Below are 15,690 nucleotides of genomic sequence, written 5' to 3'. Positions count from 1 at the left end.
CTATTTTTACTCTCAACAAAATCCCCACCCAAAAATGTCTTGTTTGCTTAGCTAGTTGCTCTTGGCTTGATTCTCATAACAAATACTTTGAGAGCAAGGATACTGATAGTCTTAAAGTTGTGCCTTTTTGTGTAAGAGTATTGGGGAAATTGTCATTGTTTGTTGACATTCTTTTTTCCGCTCGGGGGGGGGGGGGGGGAGTGGTTATTCTCTGTGGCGCAGTTGTTCCATCTACATGGATTTTTGGTCCTATTGGGGTTAGGATTGGTCCTCTAGGAGATAGACAACCTTGTTGTATAGCTTCTCCTTTCATGCAGTGGAGTGTATGGAGAGAGAAATCTTATGGCTTTTGAAGGGATTTAGTTTGAAGGTCACTAATCTCATTTTTCTTCAATCTTGGCATGGGGCTGAGTGTTGTTTCTTGCAATTTTCTTTTTGTAGTTGTTGAATGATTTTTCTATATCTATTGATAAATGTCAGTGTAATTCACAGTGCTCAGGTAACTCTTAGTTGGACCTTTTACAGCTTAGCTTGATTTATACTGTTGCATCTAAAAATGATTTAGTTGTGGTCATCATATTTGAATAGTTTGTGAAATAGTTAGGCCTGCATTACTAGTTAATAGTTAGTTTTCAGTCACTATTACTCTTGGTTGACTACTGTATTAACCATTTTCTTATTTGTTCTCATTTTGTACACGGGCTGGTCTCCAACTTTTTGCATTAAAGTGATTTATTTTCCTTAGCGGAAATGGAATTTTTCTGCTTATTAATTCTGAGGAATCTTGCCACTGACGCTGACATTATCTATTACATTTATGATTTTGAGCATGGAAGGATATGCATAGCTTGAGTTCCATTACATATCAATTTTGCATCACAAGCTTCATGGCATGCATAACAGAGTTGTCTTGTTTTGTTTACTATTTCAGCAGGCAGGTGAAATTTAAAATTTCAGCTTAAATGATCTGAATTTTGGTCATATTTTCATTCTAATTTGACCCATCTTGGGTTTTCCCCTGCTTGTTCCTGTTTATTGAATCTTTCTGTTTTCTTCACTGTGTCTCCTAGTTTCCTTCTTTTCGATTCACAAACTCGGATGTATACTTTTCCAGGATCAAATACAGTATAAGTGTGGTTGCTGACAAGGGCCTGAAGAAGCCCCTTTATACTTCTGCACGCTTGAAAAAGGGAGAAGTTTTGTACCTGGAGACTCATTCACGCAGGTATTAACTGTGTTTGTGTGCTATTTAGCATATAGAGCATGTCATTTTTCTACACTAATTTGAGAAGTTGAGTGGACCAGGTAATTCTATTGTTGTTTGGTAATGTATTCATGAAACAGGCACACCTCTCAATTGCTAAATAATAAATTTTAATAAAGATGGTTGCAGTTATCTTTTGTTGAAATCTTTTGCATAGTTGAGTTTGTCTTTTGCAACTCCTAAGCCACTGCCCACAAATTCTTCCTCCCTTCTGAAAATGTGTTTTTCTCATTTTTAGCTCTCATTAAATGAATGTTGCACTGGACTAGTCACAGAAGTAGTTGTTTTATTTTTTCTAAATTGTCTCTTACAATGAAATGTATTACAAATGCTACATAAGCACAGGTATTACATCGACCCTTACCTATTCACCCTAGTAACAAATGAACTCACTAAACATATCCAAGCAGAGGTTGGGTTGTGTATGCTATTTGCAGATGACATTGTGTTTGTGCATGAGACATAAGAAGGCGTGAATACTCAGCTTGATATAAAGGAGTACCTTGGAATCGAAAGATTTTAAGTAGAGTGAAAACTGAATGTATGGAATGTAAGTTTTAGTAAAAATGTGTCAATGATGTTATGGTAAAACGGGAAGATCAAGTTAATACCAAGAAAAGATTAGTTTATATTTCATGGATCAATCATCTAGAACGATAGAGAGGTTAATGAGGATGATACCCATATTATAATTAAGGTTGGATAGTCAAAATGCAAAAGTGCACTTGGATATGATAGTAAGATTTTATTACAGCTAAAAAAAAATAGAATTTACAAGATGGCTATAAGACTAGCTTTCTTCTATGGTATAGAATGTTGGCCAATACAGTACCAACATACAAAAAAGATAAAATTAGAAATTAGGTTATTTGTAAAAAGATTGGAATGGCTCCTCCTATTAGATCTAAAATGTGTGAGACTTTGACATGATTAACATGGTTTGATCATGTCAAAAGAAGACCAACTGAGGCTTCTATGAGGAGTGTGATTGAGATTGAACAAGTGTTTAGCAAAAGAGGTAGAAGAGACCAAAAAAACTTGGTGGGTGATATTTAGGTATACTCTTAGTGATAAGAGCCTTATAAAAGATAAGACCATAGATATAAATGACTGAAGAGCTAGAATCTATAGCTGACTCCATAAAGTGGGAAAAAGGCTTGTTTTTATTTTGGGAGTGTGGTGGGGGTTAAGAGCATATTTATAGATGTAATGCACAGAAAATGAAGTCAATTGCATTTGTTGCTGACTATTATCTTTGGGCCTACCTAAGTAGTAGTATTTTGGGTTGGAGGGAGTTACTTTTAACTCATTAAATATCTAAGATAACGCTCATAACTAGAGGTGATATAGAAACTTAGTAGTTTTTAAGCCATGAATAAAATGTTACAACACATAATTGTATTTCGATTACATTAAGGATATGTCACTTTCCTATCATTTAATTTGTTCTAGTATTGACAACTTTCCAATTATAAATTGTCGAACCCCTTGATGTATCAGTGGCTATATCAAATAAGGCCTCATATTTGTATCTCCCAAAAAGAACCTACATATATTATAAATTCATCTTTGTATCTCCCAAAAACAACCTGCATATATTATAGATACTATAGGGATAAATTTCTGAAAGCGAATCCCAAGTCTTTATCTTGTAAAACATTAATACTTACATACGTGATGCTTTGAGGCATTTTAGGTTATAAACTTTTTGTCAGCAACAGTAATACAACAAGCCTTAATCCTATTAGGTAGGGTCGGCTACATGATCTAAGCTTTAATCCTATTAGGTAGGGTCAGCTACATGATCTACCTTGCCAATCATCTATATCTGTGACCATATCTTCTATAAATCTAAAATTCTTTGTTAGTGCATTGAAATTTTTATGGTAAGGTGGAATGATGTATTTTCTTTTCTTCTCTATGTGCATGGAAAATAATACTTTTTTGTATCATATTGTGCAATGGTACACTAGGCATTTATTACAAGTGTGGATCCCGGCTAGCTGGTTATTAGCTGGAGTACTAATTAATCTTGGCACTAGTAGTCCCTTGGTTAATACATCGGCTAGTTGGTCATTAGTTGGAATGTAAGAAGTGCTAATTGTTGACGCATGAAGATTGTGGACGAGTGAAGATCAAGGAGAAAAGGAAAGCAACCTTATACGTCTGCTTCTAGAATACTATGCCTTTTAGGAAGTTTCTAAATTTTCTAAATCTTGTTCTTTTGGATAGTTTCCTAATATTTGTTAAAGGACGGAAAATAATTCTTCAATCTTATTCAAATCAATGGGATACATGCTAATATACAAACAATCTTCCTGCTAAGTTAAGAAGTTTCTAAAAAACTAAACAAGAAAGTTTCTAAATCTATTTTGGAAACTATACAACTTAGGATACACCTCGAAGATAGAAAGATACAACAATATTTATAATATACATTCCTATTCTAGAAAGAGGAAAAGACGTCAATCCCAATCTTGCTCTGATTGATTGACATAGATTGTTGACACTCCCCCCCAAGATTGTGAGTGGATATCATTCATTCCAATCTTGCATACAAACATTTGAAATACAGCTGAAGATAATCCCTTTGTTAGCACATCCACCAATTGATCATTTGAGGAGACATATGGAGTACAAATCAGCCTTTTATCCAATTTTTCATTAATGAAATGTTTGTTCACTTCAACATGCTTGGTTCTGTCATGTTGAACTGGATTGTGAGCAATACTTATTGCTGACTTATTATCACAGTATAGCCTTATAGGACCTTGCCATTGGACCTTTAGATCATCCAACAAGATTTTTAGCCATAACAATTTGCATTCTTCTAAGTCTTTAGACCAGAACTCAGCTTCTGCACTTGATCGAGCCACCACATTTTGTTTCTTACTCCTCCATGTTACAAGATTGCCACCTAGAAAAGTGTAATAACCCAAGGTAGACCTTCTATCCACAACAGATCTTGTATAATCAGCATCCGTGTAAGCCACATGGGCCATAGTTTTGCCTCTCTTAAACAAAAAACCTTTCCTAGGTGTCCCCTTTAAATAATGAAGTATCCGATAGACTGCCTTCAAGTGAGTCTCTCTCGAGTTGTGCATGAACTGACTAACCATTCCCACTGCATAAGCTATGTTTGTCCGTGTATGAGCTAGATAAATGAGCTTCCCAACCAGCCTTTGATAGGATCCTTTGTTAACCACACCATCTTCTAGAACTTCTCCCAACTTACAATTTGGCTCAATGGAAGTATCTACTGCCTTGCACCTTAGCATTCTTATTTCAGTTAGAAGGTCTATGATATATTTCTGTTGGGAAATGAAAATATGTTTTGTTGAATGTGCCACTTATATGCCCAATAAATACTTCAAACGTCCCAAATCTTTTATTTCAAGAAGCTCATTGATTAAGCATTCCCTTAGTTTATGCATGCCTTCCTCATCATTGCCCGTAACGACAATATCATCAACATAGACAAGGCATTACCCTTGTGAACCTTCCAAACCATGCCCGTTGCGACTATTTTAAGCCATATAAGGCTTTATTAAGCTTACACACAACCTTTTCTTCGTTTGGGGAGTCATAACCGGATGATAGATCCATGTAAACCTCTTCTTCAAGATCTCCATGCAGAAATGCATTCTTGACATCATATTGAAGCAATTGCCAGCCTAGGTTAGCAACTAAGGATAGAAGAACTTGAACTATATTGAACATAGCAACAGGGGCAAAAGTATACCCTTTAGCTACTAGCCGTGCCTAGTAGTGATCTAAAGATCCATCAAACTTGTACTTAATTGTGTATACCCATCGGCAGCCTACTGGATGTTTCCCTTTGGACAATGGAACAAGTTCCCATGTTTGATTCTTCTCTAGGGCTGCCATTTTAGCTTCCATGGCATCTCTCCCATGCTTATTCCCTATTGCTTCAGAAAATGTTTTGGAATAGGAATGGTATGAAGGTTTGTAAGAAAGGCTTTATGAGGGGATGACAATTTGGAATAGGATAGGAACAAATATAAGGGGTGCTTAGTGCAAGCTCTAGTACCCATCCTAAGGGCAATAGGCCAATCAAGGTCACTGTTGGAGGATGCTGGTCAGGTGTAGGGTTAGCATTTGCAGTAGAGTTATCAACATCAGATATGAGAGACTCAACAATGGGGTTACCTGATGATGTGCAAGGTGGGCTGATGGTATTGTTGGTGTTGTCAACTACAGGAGTAGGGATTGAGTCAGGTGTTGTGACTTTCTTAGGGGTAGAGGCTGGCCATTTTTTCCTTGAGTATACCTATAGTGGTCGAGGAGTACTCGGAATAGGCTCCTTCAATGTCATGCCCAATGAATCCTTTGGACCAATGGCTGGGAGAGGAAATAATGGCAGATCATGACCAATAGGAATAGGGGACTGACCTTGATCCGAAGATCGAGACTTACTAAAATAAGAATCACCTTCTACAAAGGTGACATTGGTTGACACATAGTACTTCTTGATAGGGGGATGATAACACTGATAGTCCTTTTGAGTAGATGAGTATCCAAGAAATATGCATTTTAAAGCTCAAGGATCCAACTTACCCCTTCTAATAGTAGGAATATGGACAAATGAGATACACCCAAACACTTTGGGTTTCAACCCTGGACTAGACACATGACAATCAAGAAAGGATTTGTTTAGCAGTTGAATTGGGCTATAAGATCCAAAGATTTGAGAGGGCAGCCTATTGATAAGAAATGTAGCTGTTAGGGCTGTTTATCCCCAATAATGTTTGGGGACATTATGGTGGAATAGGAGCGTTCAAATAACAAGTAGATGCCCATTTTTCCTCTCGGCCACTCCATTTTGTTAAAGAGTGTAAGAGCAAGATGATTCATGGATAATACCCTCCTGTTGGGAAAAAAATAGATACGGATTCATTGAAGAAATCCTTAGCATTGTCTGATCTAACCCTTTTAAAACCTATCCCAAACTGATTTTTAATCATATTATAGAATGCAGGAAAAATACTACTAACTTCAGTTTTAGTTTTCAAAAGATAAAGCCAAGTTACTCTAGTACAATTATTAACAAAAATGACAAACCACCTTGCCCTAGAAATATTAGGAACTGATGAGGGACCCCAAATATCACTGTGAATTAAGGTAAACGGAGAACTAGTCATTTTATTAGATGAAGCAAATGAAACTCTTTTATGTTTTGCAAACTCACACACATCACAATGGAAACTATTGACATTTAGACCCTTACACAATTCTGGAAACATCATTTTAAGAGTAAGAAAAGAAGGATGACCAAATCTATAATGGTGCAGCCACATTAGATCCTTGTTGGACTGAGCCAAGTATGACACGAGGAATCTGCCCTTGTTTGTCTCGTTCACCCGGTCCCTCAAGGTAGAACAACCCAACCCTAGCTTTAGCAAGCCCAATTCTCTTCCTCATGCCCTGCTCTTGTATCTCACAGTGAGTTGAATAAAAATTAACACTGCAATTAGTGTTCAATATGATCTTTTGAATGGAGATTAGGTTAGTGAATAACTTAGGAACATGGAGCACATTTTTGAGAGAGAGATGTTTATTAAGAAGAACATCTCCTTGGCTAGCAATAGTAGTTAAAGAACCATCTACTTGGGTGATTTTTTTGGAACTAGAACAAGGGCTATAGGTAATAAAGTGATGAGAGAAAGGGGTCATATGATTCATAGCTCCAGAGTCTAAAGATCCAAGAGGTAGAATGATTTTTTTCTGAAGCATATGGAGCAAAAGAATTAGAAGAGATGCCTGTGAGAGCAAGAGAGCAGGCACCCTCTTTTGCAGTTCCTTTTTCGAGAGATTCTAAGTTCTTTGATCTTTCAATTTCTGCCCGGTTAAACTCTAGGGTGTCTCCTTGTTCAGATCCCTTCTGATCTAGTTGCTGGTGGTTGCTAGCCATGTACATTTGGCCTTGATTCTTTAGTGATCCACCTCTGGAAGGCTTTCCATGGAGCTTCCAACACTTCTCTATGGTGTGCCTCGGTTTCTTACAATAGGTACACCATAGAGTATCTCTATCTATAGCCTTTTTTTCCTCTCTTCCCTTACTCTAACCATGAGTTTTCAAAGAAACCAAGGCTGATGCCTCTACTGAGGTAGTCTCCAACATGACACCCCTTCTCCTTTCTGTTGCATGAACAATAGAGATAACCTCATTTAAAGAAGGCAAATCCTCCTTACCAAGGATTTGCACCCTTATTACATTGAACTCCATGTTCAGGCAAGCAAGAGTTCATGATGGAGAAGAAGAAGAAAAACGTGAGAGAAGAAAAATACCTCACTGATCTTTATTGATTAGAAATGAAAAACAACAATAGCAACAATACAATGAATTGAAATGGGGCTAAGTTTATATACTTAGCCTTAATCGCCTAACAAGATTATAACAAATACAACAGATAGAAATGACATAACATTAATCCACTACAGCAGCAAGCACACCACAATAGCTATTCCTTCCACATTCCCCCTCAAATCAAACTCCATAGCATATGATAAAAAGCTAGGTTGTAGGCTATCTGGAGCAACAGCATGATTGTGATACATAGGTGACAGCTTGAGACCCAGCTACACATGAACAAAAACTTGTCCTTTGACAACTCTTTAGTGAAGATATTAGCTACCTGATGAAGAGTGGGGAACATACCGAATTTTAACATCACCATTTTCAACATTTTCTCTTACAAAATGCACATCAATCTTAATGTGCTTGGCCCGAGAGTGAAACACAGGATTTTCAACAATACTTTTCACTACTAGATTATCACACCAAAGAACTGGAGTATTAACACATGGATAACTTAACTCTGAAAAATAGAGATTTAAGCCACAAGACCTTAGTCGCCCCTTGTGCTACAACCCTATACTCGGCTTCACCAACAGACCTAGCCACTACAAATTGTTTCCTTGAGCCCCAAACCAATAAGTTTTTGCCAAGAAAGACTCACAACCCATTGGTAGAACATCTAGTTACCTTACAACCCGCATAATCAACATCCGTATAGACTGTTAAAGACAAATCATTAGGGGATGGAGCAAATAACAGGCCTAGACCAATTGTCCATTTAAGGTACCGAAGCAACCTTTTGCAAGCCAACCAATGTTGCAGCTTAGGTGAGGACAAAAACTGACTCTATTTATTCACTACAAATGCAATGTTTGGCCGAGTATAAGTTAAATATTGAAGAGAACCAAAGATAGTTCTATAGAGAGATGGCTCAGAAAACAAATCACCCTCATCAGTCAAGGAAATGCTTGGATTCATTGGAGTAGCACAGGGCTTGCAATCTTGCATTGCTGCCTTTTTCAATAAATCCAAAGTGTATTTGGATTGAGTAAGATATATACTAGTGGGATCTCTATGAGCTTCAAACCTTAGGAAGTAGTTAACAAATCCTAGAGTCTTAAGAGCAAAATGGGTGTCCAAATCTCGAATACAGGCTTGAAGAGCTATAGAATTAGACCTCGTGACAAGAATGTCATCCACATACACCAAAACAAACAACACAAATTGAGAGGTTCTTTTAATAAACAAGGAAGCATCAGAAACAGCTCTTTTAAAACCCCAATCTTGCAAGGCAGACCTTAACTTTGTGTGCCAAGCTCTAGGAGCTTGTTTAAGCCCATAAAGAGACTTCTTTAACCGACACACATGTGAAGGAAATTGAGAACTCACAAATCCCTTAGGTTGAGCCATAAACACTTCTTCATTTAGATTTCCATTAAGAAATGCATTATTCACATCAACTTACTGAATATTCCAACCAAATGTGATAGCCAAGGAAAACAAAACTCTGATAGTAGGAGCCTTCACAATCAGACAAAAATGTTTCAGCATAGTCAATTGCAGGATTTTGGAGGAAACCCTTAGCTACTAATCGGGCCTTATGCTTAAGAATAGACCCATCAGGATTGTATTTAATTTTGAACACCCACTTGTAGTCAATAAGGTTCATATCTGGGGAAAATGGAACCAAATCCCATGTCTGATTACGTTGAAGGGCAGAATACTCTTCTTCCATAGTTTTAACCCAACTAGAGTCTAAGAGAACTTCATGAACAGAATTGGATTCTAAGGAACTCACTAAGGCATGAGGAGAGGTAACAAGCTGCTTGGACTTAGATCTGGTGACCATAGGGTGAACTGAAGGTGTTGGAGCAGCTTTATATTTAGATAGTTTGGATGAAATAGGAGGCTGATCAGTGTTAGTGGCTAAGGAATGATTAAAAGAAGAATCAGCAGAAACTGAAGAAGATAAGGTTGGGATAGAGGGCTGTGCTACTTGAGGAGTAAAAGAAACTAGAAGAAAAGGAAGGAAGAGGTTGAAGAAACATAGTGGACTGCCCATAAGACACCGACTGAGAGGAACAAGGAGGAGGAGGAAGATAAGGTGAACACAAAAGAAGGAAGGGAAATTCCTCTAGATTAAACTTCACGTGTCTTGACACATAGATTTTCCCTGAAGGATACAAACACTTATACCTAGCTTGAACATGGTTATAACTAAGAAACACACATTTGATAAGAGTGAAAATTGAATTTTGTGCTTATTATAGGGTTCTAAGAAAAGGAAAACAAGCACATCCAAAGGGCTGCAATTGCATATAGTTAGGTTGTTTGTTGTAAAGAACTTCAAAGGGAGATTTAAAATTGAGAGGTGAGGCTGGTAACAGGTTTATGGTGTAGACAACAATTTGAAATACTACCCAAAATTTTAAGGGCACATGAGCATGGGCTAACAATGTAAGGCCCATCTCAGTTATATGTCGATGTTTTCTTTTAGCTACACCATTTTGTTAGTGCGTGTAAAGGCAAGTAAACCTAGGCTGAAGGCCACAAGCATGAAGATAAGGTAAAAAAGCCTTAAATTCACCACCATTATCAGTTTGAAGGGCTTTAAGTTTAGATTGATATTGCAACTCAGCAAATTTGTGGAAAGTTTTGAAAATGGTTATGGCATCAAACTTGAGTTTCAAGGGATATAGCCATGTATACCTAGTATAAGTATCAACAAAGATAATATAATAACGATACCCCTTAGTAAAAAGAATAGGAGAAGGACCCCACAAATCCGAATAAACCAATTCTAAAGGTTTCTTTGCAGTAATTTGACAACTAGTAAAAGGAAGCTGATGCATTTTGCCCAATTTGCAAGAATCACAAAATGAAATACCAAACTAGAGCAAAGAATATTGACTTTATTCAAAACAGACTCAAGTACATGAAAGGAAGTATGCCCTAGTTTGGCATGCCATTGCTGACATATCTTGTTAACATGATCTACTTTTACACCAGAGGGCACATTAGAAGACACATTGAAAGGGGACAAAAAGAGGACAGACTCTGTCCTTCACATTTATTCAAAGAAGACACACTAGCAGACATATTAGCAGCAAGATTTCTGGACTTGATAGAAGACACAGCCTTGGATTCAGTATGAGCAAATGCTGGAGCCAGCTGGTAGAGTCCATCTTTAAGGATCCTTTGTAGTAGCACCAGCCCTGAATCCTTGTCCTTAATCAAACAGGAATCAGAGTGAAACTCAGCAAATCACATTATGATCCTTAGTAAGCTGAGAAACACTAATGAAGTTCTTCATATTAGGAGCATGAAGCACATTAGGTGAAGAAATGATGGAAGTGGGAGTAGTTTTGAGTATACAATTGACGAAGTCTAATGTTAGAAATAGGAAGCCTCTTATCATTACCCACGGCAACTTTTTCATTGCCATTGTATGGAGAACAAAGAGAAAGGTTGTTAAGATTTGAGGTAATGTGGCTTGTGGCTCCGGAGTCTACAAACCAAGACGGTTTGCCATGATAAGATGAAAATGAGGAAGAGAAGAAGAACTGAACTCAAGATTAGAGGCCATCGACGCCAGTCTAGGGCTTTGATACCATGAAGCGAGAGCTTCATGATGGAGAAGAAGAAGAAAAATGCGAGAGAAGAAAAATCCCTTGCTGACTCACTAGAAATGAAAACAACTATAACAACAATACAATGGACTGAAACAAGGCTAAGTTTATGTACTTAGCCTTAACCGCCTAACAAGATTATAACAAATACAACAGATAGAAATGACATAACATAAATCCACTACAGAAGCAGGCACACCACAATCCTACTATCAACAGGTTATTCCTTCCATATGCATTACCAGATATGATATACCATATAGAAAACTGGATGGATGATTGCTTTATTTGTTGGTGAAATTTTTTTTCAATAGATTGATTTAGATCTTTTCCATGGAATAGAACTTTTTACATTAAAAGTTTATTGGAAATTTTAAGTACAAAGATCAAAAACAGAATTTGTCTACTTTTATGATGGTTCTGGTGTTCACTTAGTTTTTATGTTATCTGAAGGTATGAGCTATGCTTTTCTGGAGAGAAGATGGTCAAGGCTACACCATTAAGTCAGACACCTGATATGGAGATCGAGAAATCTCTCACTCACAGCATGCACTCTGCTAATGGTGAGAGAAATGGTACTATAGATGGTGAAAATGTTCTGCTTGATGTTTTCCGGTGGTCTTGTTGTAAGAAGCCACTACCACAGAAAGTGATGCAGTCAATTGGAATCCCACTGCCCCTGGAACATTTGGAGGTAAATTTGTATATCCTTTATGAGTGCCACAAACATTCTTTCAACTTGATGAATTGCTTCCTCTCTGTCTCCACCCACCACTCTTTCTGCTCTTGTGTGTAAATATCTCATGAAAACAGAAGGCATGATAGATGGGCTGCTCTCAAAAATGAAAGACAGACCTACTGATGTTACCTTTAACCAAGTTTGAAGGGAAGTCAAGCTTTTGACGCCATTTGTTTATTGTACATCAGCCTCAATCACACATCAAAGCAGTTGGGGGTTTGAGCTTTCCATTATGCACTTAGCAATGGCCCTAGGAAGCATGAATGCATAGGATAGAGACACCCTAACATGAATATATGTATATTTCTTATGATAACATAGCCAAAATCGTCCCTACAACTAACCTAATATAGGCATCTAGTTGCATGCCCATCATGTGATCTACAGTTGACACCCCCAATCAGGCTAGGGAATTAGTGGTGGTTAACATCCCCAACTAACAAGGGAGTTGCTTGTGGTTGACTGCGCCAACCGCCGATGGGTGGCAGATTTTTAGCAAAACCCTCTGGCATGTGGCACGTGTGCTGCACCTGCTTGGCAAGCTTTTTACCATAGACAGTAGCTCAAGACGTGACACTTGTGTTGTAGTTACTCAGCAGGTGGCAGATTTATGGCCCATGTGGCCTCATGTGACGTGTCAAGCATACGATTGCTTCCTATCGGCCTGTGCCTGGTGCATTCTTCACCCCTTCCCATGGCCATGCCATGCTTGTTTCCCCTGCGCAAGAGTGCTACTGCCTGTGTTCACCATGGGCAGCCCTGTGACTTGCCATTGCCCATGCACACGAGGTCAGGCTACCTCCTGCATGTGTGGCCACAATACCTTAAATGCTTACACTGTCTCCACCACTGCAACCTATTTGGTCTGCACGCCCACATTGCTTGTTCACTGTCAACGCCAGTGGCCTGCCTGTCAATGCATCCAAGAGCCTATTTATTTTGTGCTTCCACATGTCGCTTGTGTTGTGCACTCTAGCTACACATTAGGGGTATCCATGGGTCTAAGTAGACCTGAGAATCGAAGGAAACCAATGCGATTGGTTTGGTTTGGTTTGATTTGATGTTTTAAATAGAGCTGTTTGATCTTGTGTCCATAAAATTGGACTCAATGGAGATTGATTTGGTTCTTGGTCCAGGCCTTTGGGTCTATGGACTCGACTTGGACCAATTGATGTATAATATAAATACCTCACTTTCAATGTTATCTGGGTATATTTGTGAATTTATTAGCTGATTGTTGTTACGTGTCATTGTTTAAAACAAATTACTAAATGTTGTGTAGTGTTCTTGGGTGCAAATTATTTGTTGAGCATTGATATTATTTTTTTTCCCAAAGTTTATATAACAAAATTCGAGATTTATAGATTATTTTATGTAATTGGAACCAAAAACTGAATCAAACCAACTAGATTTTTATTTGGTTGGGTTGGTTAGATTTTGTATAGGGATTGGTTGGTTTTGGGTCCAATCTTATGGACTCGATGAAGATCAGTTCAATTCTTAGTGCCAAATCCGAAACCAACCCATGGACACCTCCTAATGGTCGTTACCCATGTGGCCTGCAACGTGATTAAAACTCCCAGATTCCAACACATCTCGTCCCTGCTCCCCACACTGAAGCTTGGCCAGATTCCAATACTGTTGCACTTTGCCAATGTGTGCGCCCTTCGTGCCATGTGTTATTGCAGCACACATCCTCTTGGCATGCCTCCCTCATGCCATCATGCTGCATGGGACCATGGCACCCATGCACACGTCAGGGTCCTTACAAACACAATCTCTTTGCTTGAACAATAAATTCTCTACCCTTGTTCTCCATTGGGTTTCACTAAGAACACATGCACATGTCAAGCTCCTTGCAGACGGAATCTCCTTTTCTTGAACAACAAACTCTCCACCCTTGTGCTCTATTGGGTGTTTACTAAGGACGTTGGGAAAACCTCTTCATCTTGGTTGATCGGACCCTCCACCCTACTATTGTACTCACCATGAGGCTGGTTCAATCATACAGGAGTCCTTTCTATAAGGGCACTCTTCCCACAAGGCCTATCCTAGTAGTTTATATCATGCAAAGGAAAGGCCTCCAAGTGCTCCTCCACTTGTAGAACCTAGCGTTCTAAGTATTTCCCTCCACTATCCAACCTGCATGTTTTTTGTTTTTTCAGTCATTTGAGTGTGATTTTGTAACTTGTCAATTTTTAACTTCCTGGATTTATACCTCATAAGAATCTTTGAAATTATACTCCAGCTGTAAGAGCAGTGTTCTGTTCATCAGGCATCAGTTCATTGACAGCCTTCTTTCTGCCTACCAATAATGGTGGAGCAATTAGAAACTTGGTTTAATTTGTCACTTACACTTGTGTAGGTATAATAGATGAATGGAGTAGTATATAACCAATCCCTACTGTCAAAACAATTTTGAAAACATGCTCTGATTTTGGCCTTTTTGTCTTCTATATATGCATGTTTGCATGGAACAGGTGGTGGAAGAGAATGTTGACTGGGAGGATGTCCAGTGGTCACCAACTGGCGTTTCTATAGGTGGAAAAGACTATCCTCTTGCTCGGGCGCATTTCATGTCCCCAAATTAAGCAGTTGCTGGACTGCATAAATATACGTTGTATAGGCTCTGTAGTGACCATTGTCCTGGGTTGTCAAATGAATCTTTTATCTAAATATTTTGAATTTTATTAGTAAGAATGAATGTAGTAGAAGACATGGTGTGGACAGAATCTTTGTAAGTACTTTTGAGTTTTAAATGCTTTTTAGACTTGGACTTGAATTCTTCTTGGATCTCTTTTAGTGATCGCTAGTATCTTTCTGCTACACTCATAAATTAGGCCTTGAAGGCTTAAATATACTAACTAGCATTTAAAAAAATAACCGTTAGGATAAAAGATATTCAATAGTAAAAAATATCTGTCGACATGTTTCGAAATAACAAAGGCATGTATGTTTTAAAACATAAACATGTTTCACAAGAAGTGCCTCCTCGAAAACGCAATAGAATTGGAGCAGACTCCTGACAAAGAATAAGTGAAGAAGCTCTTTAAATTTTGGCTCTTTTGAGACTTCTTCATATTTAAGCAAAATACAAAATTGTACACAATGATTTTTGTGCATAAAAAGTGAACATCCTTTGCAAAGAGAGTAATCATTTGATTTTTTTCTTTTTTTGGCAGAAATCCATCAGAAGTTTCAAAATAAGCTTTATAGGTTTTGAAACATGCCTGTTTAATTGTTTCATTCAAGATATCTGATTTCTGATTTCAGAACTTACTTTAGGTTAACTATATACTTTCTACCTTTTCTTGAAATAGAATTTAGATTTTAAAATATTAAATACAGATTCAAATTATACTTGCTTTTGAAATATGAAAACATTAGTTTCAAAACTTGTTTGGAGCAATAACTCTTACGTTTTGAAACATCAAAGGGGTGTTTTAAAATTCTTGAAACAAAAAGACTGTTGCAACATACCTTAAGTGAATTTTGAAACATCTAATATTAAGTTTCAATAGAAAATATTTCATATAACTTGACACATGTTTCAAAATTTCATATATCAAAAGATATGTTCCAACTATAACTGACACTTAAAGAATTTAGCACATAACAAATATTCTTTAAGCATCTTACCATTCGCTAGTGTTTTCAATGCTGGACTTCACTAGGAGAGTAAATGAAAATATCATCTATAAATACGTTTACAAACTTATTCAAAAGTGGTTAAAATACT

At 37.6% G+C, this 15,690-nt stretch overlaps 1 protein-coding gene across 1 annotated transcript in view; it reads left to right on the top strand.

The window, feature by feature from the left end:
* The window catches only part of LOC127803079 (uncharacterized), a 79,204-nt gene extending 64,471 nt beyond the window's left edge, over window positions 1–14,733 (top strand). The window contains exons 9-11 of the mRNA XM_052339104.1: window positions 1,115–1,225; window positions 11,666–11,906; window positions 14,432–14,733. Coding sequence (XP_052195064.1) covers window positions 1,115–1,225; window positions 11,666–11,906; window positions 14,432–14,542 — 463 coding nt within the window. The 3' untranslated portion in view covers window positions 14,543–14,733. The remainder of the gene's footprint in view (window positions 1–1,114; window positions 1,226–11,665; window positions 11,907–14,431) is intronic.
* The last annotated feature ends 957 nt before the right edge of the window (window positions 14,734–15,690 follow it).

This window comes from Diospyros lotus, chromosome 6 (assembly GCF_014633365.1).
Source record: "Diospyros lotus cultivar Yz01 chromosome 6, ASM1463336v1, whole genome shotgun sequence".
Classification (NCBI taxonomy): Eukaryota; Viridiplantae; Streptophyta; class Magnoliopsida; order Ericales; family Ebenaceae; genus Diospyros; species Diospyros lotus.
The sequence above is the reverse complement of the archived record's forward strand: the minus strand, read 5'-3'. Positions and strand labels throughout refer to the sequence as shown.